Raw genomic sequence first — 12,295 nt, forward strand, 5'->3', positions numbered from 1 at the left:
GCTGGAGCCTAAGACCTGACCACTTGCCTCTAGCAGCCTTAGAGTCGCTCTTAATCCTCTGATTATCACTTTCCTCACCTGCAAAACAGTGAGGACAATACCCAGTGATATTCTGAATGACTGCTGTGAGAATTAGGAATCAAGTCAGTAAAGTGTCACATGCAGAAAGCTCTAGATGAATTGCAGCTGCTAATTGATTATTATCACAGAATTAATCTAAAAATGAAGCTCAAATCTCTGACCTCAAATCCTGTGAAAAACACGCACTTTTAAGACCTTTTACTGAAATTGCTTAGCTCGTTATACTCAAGTTATCAATATCTCTATCCTATTACAAAAATGAACATAGGTGAAATCTTCAGTAAAAGCATTCTTTCATTTAATCAGGAAGAAAAAAATACAATTCCTTCTTAATTTTAGTTTATAAAATCTTACTGCTTTAGTATAAAGGAGGATAAAGTTTCATGCAAGCAGTATATGAAGTGGATGGGAAATGTAAGACATAGAATGTGATTTAAAATTTTTAAATTTCTAACTTAAGTGCTATCAACTATTTGAAAAACCAATTATCATTATTGCTGATATTTCCCTAATTCCGTTAGTTTCTGTGAGTCTTTAAAATCATTTTTCATTCTTTCCTTTCTACTATCTCATTCCCAAACTAAGAATTATCACACAGATACCATACTTGGGAAACAGAGTGTATGGACCGCTACCATTTACAGCTTTCAAGTGTTACTAATTTTGCTTTTGACATTTTTTAAGAACTCTCAAAGTTTTAATAATGAAATCTAGGAAAATTACTAGGAATACATACAACTCAAACTTACCACTAAAATGTGATTAAGAAATTGATAGTTATCCTTTCCATGCCAAAGCCCTAAGCAATTTTTAAAATATTTTGCATACCATTTTGTACTTGGTTCTGTTGGATCAAAAGCACATTTTGCCTTTCATTAAATACTAAACTATATTTATTTTCATAAATAATTATCTCATAGCAGTAACACAAATGTGAAAATAAATATTACCGTCCCCACTAATTTCATCTGCAGATCCGGGTGGCATGCAAAGAAAGGGAAGTAGGGAACAGAGGGAGGGAGACATAGGAAGGAGAAGAGGGAAGAGAGGGGAAAACACTATTAAAATGACAAGTAAACCAAAGTGTAAGAAAAATAAAAAAAAATTACCCCCCAGGGTTTAATTCAAAAGATAAAGAAAGACTGTAGTGGTAGTATGTTTACTTGAATTTGAGGGCATAATGCCAAGTTTAAAGCTGTCAATGTACTACATGAAGTTACACAGCTAAAGTATTACAGAGTGTAAACTGGATTCTGCCACACTAAGCAAAGTTAATTTGACTGCCTCTTACAATTAAATTTTAAAAATGGTTTCTACCTTCCTCAAAGGGAACTTGTGTCCCCTCAGATAAAAATGCAAACAAACTAGTTATTAATCTGTATGTTTAGTTACAAGAAGAGAATAAGCCCTCAGCAAGCCCATTCCAATAAGCCAGTGGGATTTAAATATTATAAGGTAGACATAGGCCAGGCCCACTACTATAAACTGTGGGGAGTGCAGTACTTGAAGCTCTGCTGACAACGAAGGTTCCCATTTAAGTTTGCACAGAATAAATTTTGTTTTGAATAGTCTGGAGAAATTACTGTTTCAATTATTATAAATAATCTTTGCTTTCCTAGAAAATGCTCCAAATGGCATAGCTGCCTCTACTATGCAGCAGCCCTAAATATCTGTCCCCAAAGCATGAAAAGCAGACAACTAGGGAGTCACTTTGGCCATTCTCCTTCATTCAGTTGCATGCTATATTAGGAAATCCATGATGCAAGAAGTGTGATCCTGCTGACCTCTGTGGGAAAACACTCAAACAACACAAATGAAACTGAGAAGCGACTTCTTGCCCTGTCATGCATTTAAAAACCAGCAAACAGGCAAACAAAAAATCTTGTATTCAAGAGAGTAACCCAAAAACGGTGACATAAAACCTTGCCCCCACCCCAATCCCCTTATTGCTTCTGAACAATGAACAGCACATACACTAATATTCAATAAAGCTATGATCTGTTCAGGATAATCTATAAGCATCAGGTTAGAGTTAGTTTCTCTGGAGTGCTCTGGTTAATAGGAGAGCCTGTGCAAATATGAGTGCAGTACCCGTAGAAGGAGGATCATGGGAACAGAAGACCAAAGGGAGAAAGCGCCTAGCTTTCTTAACTTTATGTTGGCAGTGACTGACTCCTTTATAAAGAGGCAAGAGGGGAAAGAGAAAAATAGAAACAAATTATTTCAATACAAAAGACAACTTTTGTTACATTTAAAGGCTTATCTATAAAAACAGATACAAAATTGCAATGCTTTTATTTTGACTATTGGCATGCCTTATTTCTTACTATGATTGACTTGAGTTTTAAAAAACATACTAATACTTTAAAATTTAATTTCCTGTAGATTAGCACTTGATACAGAAACAAGACGTAAGAATCTCCCAGCTCTGTAGAGCCAGCCAGTTGAATATTCAGATATTTTTCCAAATGACAACAGTTACAGGAAAAAACAAAGACCAATAAATAATTCAAGACTCTTGTGAACATTTAACATTCAACCATAGCAGAAAAATAGCAGATCTTCATTTGTGAAAGAGTTTTACGAACAACTTTCCCCAAATCATTAGCAAAGACACACTCACAGCTCTTGAGTTATATACTTTACATAAATTACCTTAACATAAAAACTGGCGATGAGGATCTTTGAAAACACAGGTTGCAAAACCTCTACTAGCATTACGGATTCATTTGCTCACTCATTCATGTACTCAAAGCTCATTTTAGAGTCAAAAAGCTGGATCGATAAAACACATCTCAGCTCTCCAGAAGCATATAGCAAAATGAGAAAATAAGCAGCAACTGCCGTATGGTAATGGCAATAGTGGACAAGTGTGAAAGTGAAGTCAAAGCCAGGGATGCAGGGATGTAGCCCTTTAAGATGCAGCAGTCATTAACAAATGACAGACACAGGTAACATCAACATTTAACTGCATACTCACGGGGTATCATAAAGAAAGATCAGAAGTATGGACCCAAGAACAAGGGTCAGGACTGTTTGCCCATCAAGATGGTAACAATCTTATTGACATTGTCAATATATTAGCAACAGAAATGAGAACAGAAATGTACACTTCAGTAATATTTTTCAAACGGTATGCTTTGATCCTATTAACATTTTTTTTTTTTTTTTTTGAGACGAAGTCTCGCTCTTCTCCCCCAAGCTGGAGTGCAATGGCACGATCTTGGCTCACTGCAACCTCTGCCTCCGGGTTCAAGCGATTCTCCTGCTTCAGCCTCCCGAGTAGCTGGGATTACAGGCGCCTGCTACCAAGCCCAGCTAATTTTTGTATTTTTGTTTTTTAGTAGAGTCAGGGTTTCCCCATGTTGGCTAGGTTGGTCTCAAATTCCTGACCTCAGGTGATCTGCCCACACTGGCCTCCCAAAGTGTTGTGATTACAGGCATGAGCCACCGCGCCCGGCCGATCCCAGTAACATTTACTGACAATTTCATCTTATTGCTTGACTTAAAAGCTACCTTTACACACACTAAATTTCTGGACTTTGTATATGATGGCCCTAGAGGAAAGCATAAACTGGTCTCTCAGTTAAGAAGATGGGCCTGCCAGCCTGTGTAACATAGCAAGACCCTGTCTCTACAAAAAAATTCAAAAATTAGCCAGGTGTGGAGTCACGTACCCGTGGCCCCAGCTATTGAGGCTGAGTTGGGAGGACTGCTGGAGTCAGGAGGTAGAGCCTGGACCACAGAAGCAGAGCCTCTGAACTCCAGCCTGGCGACAGAGGGAGACCCTGTCTCGCCAAGATGGGCCTGACAACTGGATGCACTGTGTGATGCGGGATGAATTCTGGACTGGAGGCTGGGGAAGGGAAAGATCAGGAAGCAACAGCGATACGGAACATTATTGGGATGAAATAATTTAGACTGCGGATAAGAGCATTTCTTCAGTATTAAATTTCCTGATTTTGATAATTATACTCTGATCATATAAGATGATATCTTTGGTCTTAAACACACACTGAAATGTTTATAAGCAGCACCATGTCTGTAACTTGTTTTCACATGGTTCAAGGAAAAAAACTAACAACAACAACAACAAAAAAACCTATAGAGTGATAAAGTGAGCCAAAATATAAACATAGTGAAATGGAGGAAAGAACATATGAGACATCACGTTACTATTCTTACAACTATTCTCCAAGCGTAAAGTTACAGAAAAATAAAAGATATATGGAACACTAGCTCTGGGGCCAGACAGTTTGGATTCAAATACTGGCTCAATTATTCATTCTGACCTTGGATACACTGCTCAACTTCTGTTGCTTAGTTTTCTTATTGTAAAATGGGGTTATAACAGAAGCTACCTCCATTAAGGAGGTTGGGAAAGGATTCCATGGGATTCTCTGGGCACCTAGAACAGAGTGACCACTCCACAAGTGCTAGCTCTTCTTACTTTTCTAGTGTTCATTTCTAAACTGGACTGAATATTCTTTATACTAACTTAAAAAGTGAATTTTTTAAAAAAGTACAACTCTTTTTGAGTAATACCAAGATTATCATCACACATCATAAAAACAAAAACAAAAAGGATTAGGACTTTTATTGTATTCAAGATAATCATTTTAATTATTGAACACCTGCCATAAACTAGGCATACCATGTAGGTGCTGGAGTTAGAACAGTGAACAAAATAGAAACCCAAACTTTCAAATTATTGAGCTTACATTCTAGTAAGGGAGAAGGAAGATAAAATAAGTAAATTTTATGGCATGTCAACATGTAAGTGCTAGGGAAAAACCAGCAGAAGAAGGAATATTTTCAAGTGGGGCTACCATTTTAAATATGGTGATTATGGAGGGAGTCATCTGCAAAGACTTCCAGGAGGAGAGGCAAAGGGCCATGCACACATCAGGGGAGGCCAGGGCAGCACACACACAGGCCTTGGCTCTGCAGAGGTCAGTGTGAACACGTGCTGAGGAGCAGCAGGGAGGTCAGGTGAGGTGGATGAAGAGTTGGGAGTGGGAAGGGGGAGGTGGCACTGAGATGCACTCAGTGAGGTCCCAGAGTGTCTAAGACCTCTTAGCTCCTGGTAAGGGCACTGGCTTTTATTCTAAATGATGTCAAGAGTCATTCAGAATATTGTTTCCTTTTAAAGGAAAAGAGAGAGTTCCTACATTGTTTCACAAATTCTAGGAATGTGAAGATAATGGGTAAGGCCACTAGTCAAGAAAAAAATGCCTTTCAACAATTGCTCTGGGCCCGGGTGCAGGATAGGGGTGAGGAGGGCATGACTGAAGCCCCATACTCCTGCCTCTCTGGGACTGATAAATTTTGCAGACCTCACATACCTCAGGCTGCTCTGAGCAACTTTTCCTTTCTCACCAGTCCAACTTTCTATGTGATTACGCTGGTTCAGATTTACCTCAGTCTCAACTAGCTTACTGCAATCCTACCTATTCCCTTTTAGAAGGCTCCCAGGAAGCCTTTGAAAAATGACAGACGATGTCACTCTTCTCATTCTCTGCTCTCTTTTGTACTGAGTTACTTGTTCTCTTTGGCTTTTGCGGTACAGGGATTACTCCATACTGTGAGGGAGAACTTGAACTTTGTATGTGTGGCAATGTGTGATCAATTGGCAAGTCACCAGCAAAAGCTGCAGTTTTGGAGTGGCTGACAGTGGTCACAGTGAATGGTTATAACTGCAGAGGGCTACTTATTTCTCTACACATTTAGATAAGAAAAGCAGTTTGAACACTTGGAGGCTAAGGAAACACTCACCACCAAGGGGTAAGACTCCTGTGCAAGGTGGCAGAATGGGCTGATTGGTGTTGGGTCACCCATCAGCATCACAGGAGTGTCTCTGCAACATGGAACACAGTGGAACACTGTGTAGCGTGGTCCTATTATCAGAGGCATCCGACCCAGAACAACTCCATCTTGAATAGGGGCTCGGTAAAATAAGACTGAGACCTACTGGGCTGCGTTCCCAAGAGGTCAGGAATTCTAAGTCACAGGATGAGACAGGAGGTTGATAGAAGATACAAGTCATAATAAAGACCTTGCTGATAAAACAGCTTGTGGTAAAGATGCTGGCCCAAACCCACCAAAACCAAGATGGTGACAAAAGTGACCTCCAGTCATCTTCACTGCTTACTATATGCTAATTATAATGCATTAGCATGCTAAAAGACACTCCCACCAATGCCAGGACAGTTTACAAATGCCATGGCAAGGTCAGGAAGTTACTCTGTATGGTCTAAAAAGGGGAGGAACCCTCAGTTCTGGGAATTGCCCACCTCTTTCCCAGAAAATTCATTAATAATCCACCCCTTGTTTAGAATATAATCAAGAAATAACTATAAGTATCCTTAGTCCAGCAGCCCACACTGCTGCTCTGCCTATGGAGTAGCCATTCTTTTATTCCTTTGCTTTCTCAATAAACTTGCTTTCATTTTACCCTATGGATTTGCCTCAACTTCTTTCTTCAGCCAGATCCAAGGACCCTCTCTTGGGGTCTGGATCAGAACTCCTTTCAGGTAACACCATGGTATTTCCCTCTTTCGGGGGAACCAGGATTCAATGTAAAAGTGGGAACCAGGCATGGTGGCTCATGCCTGTAATCCCAGCACTTGGGGAGGCAGAGGTGGGCGGATCACCTGAGCTCTGGAGTTGGGAGACCAGCCTGGGAAACATGGCAAAATACTGTCTTTACAAAAAATACAAAAGCTAGTCAGGCATGGTGGTGTGTGCTTGTAGTCATAGCTACTTGGGAGGGTGAGGTGTGAGAACTGTTTGAGCCCGGGAGATGGAGGTTGCAGTGAGCCAAGATCACGCCACTGCACTCCAGTCTGGACAACGGAGTGAGACCCTGCCTTAAAAAAAAACAAAAACAAAAAGTGGGGTCCTTGATTTTTTTTAAGACGGGGTTTTGCTATGTTGCCCATGCTGGTCTCTAACTCCTGGGCTCAAGAAATCTGCCTGCCTCGGCCTCCCGAAGTGCTGGGACTATAGGTGTGAGCCACCATACCAGGCCCTTGATTTTTATGCTGGGCCTTCCAGCTATGCCTGCTTTTCAAATATTTAAATACTAGGCCCTGAAAACTGCAAATGCTTTATTTGCCCAGTTCATTAAAGGGCTCCAACTTGAAGTCAGTAATCTAATTAAAAAACAAGCTAAGTTGAAAAGGACACCTATCAAAATAAATCAGTCTCCAAAATACAACTTTCTGACATTTAGCTGCCTATTTTGAAATCCTCTGTCAGAGAAATTTACACCTATAAAGGAAATTACCATTTTTAAGGGTATCTTCCCCCCTGCACCTAAACCACTAAAATATTATCTTCACATTCCTGGAATCTGTGATATAAAGAACAATGGACAATCAATAGTTTATTATTATTATTATTCTCATTGACAGAGTCTTGCTGTGTCCATCCAGGCTGGAGCGCAGTGGCGTGATCTTGGCTTACTATAACCTCCGCCTCCCAGGTTCAAGTGATTCTCGTGCCTAAGCCTCCCCAGTGGCTGGGATTACAGGCATCCGCCACCACACCTGGTTAATTTTTGCATTTTTAATAGAGACAGGTTTCACCATGTTGGCCAGGCTGGTCCGGAATTTCTGACCTCAGGTGATCCGCCCACCTCGGCCTCTCAAAGAGCTGGCATTAAAGGTGTGAGCCACCATACCTGGCCAATAGTTACATTATTTTAATGCAAATTTTTGGTAAACAATTTAAGAACTGTCTGTTCTTTTTTCCTTTACAAATCCACTTGTAATTGCTGCTAATCAGAGTACCTATATAGGACAACTTCAATCTATGACTTGGTCTTCTAAATATATTCCCAGTGTAAACCCTAAAGGAAAAAACTTAGGCAAAATTAATATAAGTACAGAGTTTATTTGCAGGAGCAATTTGGATTTGTCAATAGATTGGATATGGGAGAAGAAAACAAAGAATAGCATCAAAAATAACCCCAAGGATAATCTGACCAGCCAGAAGGAAAGTAGTGCCATTTAATGAGTGGAGAAGGGGAGAGAAGCAGGCTTGGCATGAATATCAGTTCCTTTTGAGTATATTAAGTCTGAAATGCTTATGAGACATCAGATTCCACATGGCGAGAACATAGTGGCCACGGGTCTGGAGTTCAAGAAAGAAGTCTGAAAAACTAAGATAACAATCTGAGAGTCAGCAGCATAATTAAGTCATGAAACACAATGAGATCCCCAAGGGTGTGACTGTGGCTGACACAAAGTGTCAGAAGAACCGAGTCCTGGGATCCTCAGGCGTGAGGTGCTGAATAATGAGTGAAGTAGGAAGAATATGGTATTCTGGAAGCAAAAGCAGGGCAATTTCAGTAAGGAGCAACACTGAATCGCAATAACTCACATAAAGAGTTCTTCTATCATAAGCGGACCAGTGATGTCAGAAGGGGGCTACTAAGGTGGGGAAACCACAGTGGGTGATGTGCTAATGAAACCAGAGCTAACCTGATTAAGCCTGCCAAACTTAACCTGCCTTGTTTGCTGTATTAGGCCATTATTGTATTGCTATCAAGAAATACCGGAGACTGGGTAATTTATAAAGAAAAGACGTTTTAACTGGTTCACAGTTCTGCCAGCTTTATGGAAAGCATGGTGCTGACATCTTTTTGGCTTCAGGGGAGGCCTCAGGAAGCTTACAATCATGGCAGAAGGTGAAGAGGGAGCAGGCACATCACACAGCAAAAGCAAGAGCAAGGGGTGGGGTGGGGAAAAGCCACATACTTCAAAGGACCAGTTCTAATGTGAACTAAGAGCAAGAGCTCACTCATCACCAAAGGAATGGCCCACGCCATTCGTAAGGGATCTGCCTCATGATTCAAGCACTATCCACCAGGCCCCACCTCCAAAACTGGGGATTACATTTCAACATGAGATTTGGGCAGGGACAAATATCCAAATGATATCAGTTGCTTTTAGTCGCTTAGATCTAAAAACTCCCACTAGCAAGTCAAATAGCCAGAGAATCCATAACTAAACTCCCATTAGCTTCCTGTAGGTCACTGCAGTAATGGGTGCTTTAAGTTGTTTTTCAGGAAGTAGGGGGCAGCTCTTGTCCCGCTCAAGCAGCTTGAGGCCACCAATCCTTCAAATGGGCTTATGCCAATGCAGGAGAGATGACCATATGACATCAGAGAGCTGAAAACTCTTCCCTCAGATCAGGGTAATGCTACCATTTTCTGAACGCGCGTTCTATGAAGAGTCAGGAAGCCTGACTATGTGTGGGAAGATCACTTATTAACTCACTTTTCCTTATACCCAATCACTTTTTCCCATGCCTTCAACTGCCCTGCTCCTCTATCCCATAAATATCCCTAAAACTTCATCTTTGGAGAGGCATATTTGACATTTGTTCTCTCATCTCCTCACACGGCAGCCTTGGGAATGAGATCTTTTCCCTTTGGCAAAACCTGTTGCCACAATGATTGGCTTGCTGCACGTTGGGAAAAAAACTAACAGTAGTAGAGCAGGGAAAATTCCTGACTAGGTAACAAGTGATAGAGGGTAGACTGGTAACAAATTAGACTTAACTGGGCTGGGCCTGGTGGCTCATGCCTGTAATCCCAGCACTTTGGGAGGCTGAGGCACATGGACCACTTGAGGCCAGGAGTTTGAGACCAGCTAACATGGAGAAATACTGTCTCTATCGAAAATACAAAAATTAGCCAGGCATCTGTAGTTCCAGCTACTCAGGAGGCTAAGGCACAAGAAATGATTGAACCCGGGAAGCGGAGATTGCAGGAAGCGGAGATTGCAGGAAGCCGAGATCGCACCACTGCACTCCAGCCTGGGCGACAGAGAGAGGCTCTGTCTCAAAAAAAGTAGTAGATCTAACTGGGTGAGGACAAGTCATCTATTGTGAGATCAAGGCAGGCAGCACTTATGGCTGGCAAATGCTGGAGGTTTAAGGAAAGGTTCAAAGTGGCTGTGAGATGGAACTGAAAGCAAGACCAAAGCAATGTGGTTGTGCTATTCGCTTTACGGTTCAGTTGTGCTACAGCAGACATGGGACAGAACGAGCTGGCTTTAACTTGGCAGTGTTTCTGCCAAGTGAGTTAAAACCAAACAAACGAGTAGGGCAGAGATGATGGGGATGTAGGCCAGGGAAGGATACAATTATTGATCAGGGGTTTTAGGCTTGTTAAGAAACCAGAGAAGACAAAAAAATGTGATGTAGACAGCAGAATGGGGATGGGATCAAGGAACAAGCTAGAAAAATTGGAGGTGGTGGTCAGAGAGGGTTTTCTTAAAATTGAAATTATAGGAGAGTTATAGTTGTAGATAAAGTGTAGGCCTCACAGGAAAGAGAAATAGCAGACAGCACCACTGGAAGAATGGAGAGAAGAGGTGCTGGGGCTGGGCACAGTGGGTCACACCTGTAATCCCAGCACTTTGGGAGGCCAAGGAGGGCAGATCACTTGAGGTCAGGAGTTTGAGACCAGCCTGGTCAACATGGTGAAACCCCGTCGCTACTAAAAATAAAAAAAATTAGTTGAGTGTGGTGGTGCACACCTGTAATCCCAGCTACTCGGGAGGCTGAGGCAGGAGAATCGCTTGAAACTGGGAGGCAGAGGTTGCAGTGAGCCGAAATCCCACCACTGCACTCCAGCCTGGGCGATGGAAAAAAAAAAAAAAAAGAAAAAAAAAAAAGAAGACATGCTGGAGGAATTGCCTACCATGAATATTGAAATCCTCCCAAACTACGATGGGGGATGCTGGAGCACTGACAGTGAACTGGGTGCTCAGAACTTTGAGGAACATAGGACAGCCTTGTTCTGATACGTGAGATTCAAAGCTGATGTTTTTGAGGGAGAGTAGTCTGGAAGGGGCAATGAGAATCAGGGCACCCTTACCTCATCTCCAGTCCTAGTGTTACCATGGTTCTCAGACACCGTCAGTAGGGTTACAGAGGCACCAAGGGGTATCAGTGCCCTTCAGAGTTTTAGTTAGAGGAAGGTGACAAAGAGGAATATATAGAGAAGTCCCAGAAGACAGAGGTGTAGTGTTTTAGAAGTTGGGGGAAACTGAGCAATAAAGACAAAACAGAGGGTATGCAGAGGGTATGCCAGCAACAAGGGAGTCTGGGGCTTCTGGAGGAACAGGTATGAATAGGGATAAAGAGCATAATGAGATTAGTCCAACTGGATCAGCATTTTCCTTTTTATTTCTAGTTACATAAGTAAGGCGATATTTTCCTTTGACCATACCTCTCAATTCTATTCTTCTCCTTGGGCATGAGGGTGTGGTGCTGACAAAGCTGAACACTACCGAACTCCGTGTTCCAGCAAACAGGTTTCCCAGTAACCATCCAACCTGGGGTGGTCATGGGGGAACCTCCTATTCCAACAATGTGAAAAACACACAAATTCATACTGATATTTTAAAAAGAAAATCTCAAAGAATGACATCTGACTAGCAAGGTATAATTTATTATTTTAAAAACTGGTAAATAAAGGAAAAGAAAAAGGCAGTTTTCCTGTCTTCCCAGGAGAAGCCTGCTCCCGAGGGTAATGAAGCAGCTGGTGAGGGAACGCTGTCTCTAGAAGCATTCCAGCTAAACAGAGGGAGAAGAAATGACAGGATTCACAGGGTGCCATTTTGTGGCCTCTGATGAAATCTAAGCATTAATGTCAACAGCTGCTAAAACTATTAGGTGAAATGCTCATGGGAGTGTTCTCATGTATGGATCAGAGAGTGATGGGACCTAAACCCATTGATTAGTCTTAACATCACAAAGAACAACCAGATGTACATCACCTACGAAGTATTCTTGTTGTGGGGAGGGGGGAAATCAAGCCCAAACTGGATCAAACTTCTTTAGGTTCTAACAAGCAGCTGATGAGAAATTAACGGGCCAGAAAAGAATAGGTTAAACGAAACAGCATCACAGAGATGTAATCAGCCTAATCCAGAATATGAGAATAGGACAAGGGACACAATTTCTTCAACAGATTAATTGCAACTAGTAACAATCAACCAACAAGGTCTAGCTGACAAATACAGGAGATGCTGCAAGCAAATTCACAAAGTACTTCTTGTCTGATTCTTGTTCAGACGAAACCACATATGAAAATGGGACAATCAGGGACATTTGAACACTGACTGGATAGCTGATAATGTTTTGTAAAAAAAAAGTCTCATCTTTTAGGAATAGTTACAGGTGAAATATGCCTTAG

At 41.6% G+C, this 12,295-nt stretch overlaps 1 protein-coding gene across 32 annotated transcripts in view; it reads right to left on the bottom strand.

The window, feature by feature from the left end:
• The window catches only part of PTK2 (protein tyrosine kinase 2), a 345,218-nt gene that overhangs the window by 113,205 nt on the left and 219,718 nt on the right, over positions 1-12,295 (bottom strand). For 17 of the 32 annotated variants that reach the window (XM_063606925.1, XM_055116999.2, XM_055116992.3 and 14 more), the window contains 2 exons: positions 2,173-2,256; positions 1,032-1,049 (listed from right to left, as the gene is read on the bottom strand). The exons of 8 other annotated variants lie outside the window; for them this stretch is intronic. In XM_063606925.1, coding sequence (XP_063462995.1) covers positions 1,032-1,049; positions 2,173-2,256 — 102 coding nt within the window. The remainder of the gene's footprint in view (positions 1-1,031; positions 1,050-2,172; positions 2,257-12,295) is intronic. 7 more of the 32 variants (XM_055116997.2, XM_055116987.2, XM_055116990.2 and 4 more) reach the window with 1 other exon arrangement.

Source organism: Pan paniscus, chromosome 7, assembly GCF_029289425.2.
Source record: "Pan paniscus chromosome 7, NHGRI_mPanPan1-v2.0_pri, whole genome shotgun sequence".
Taxonomy (NCBI): domain Eukaryota; kingdom Metazoa; phylum Chordata; class Mammalia; order Primates; family Hominidae; genus Pan; species Pan paniscus.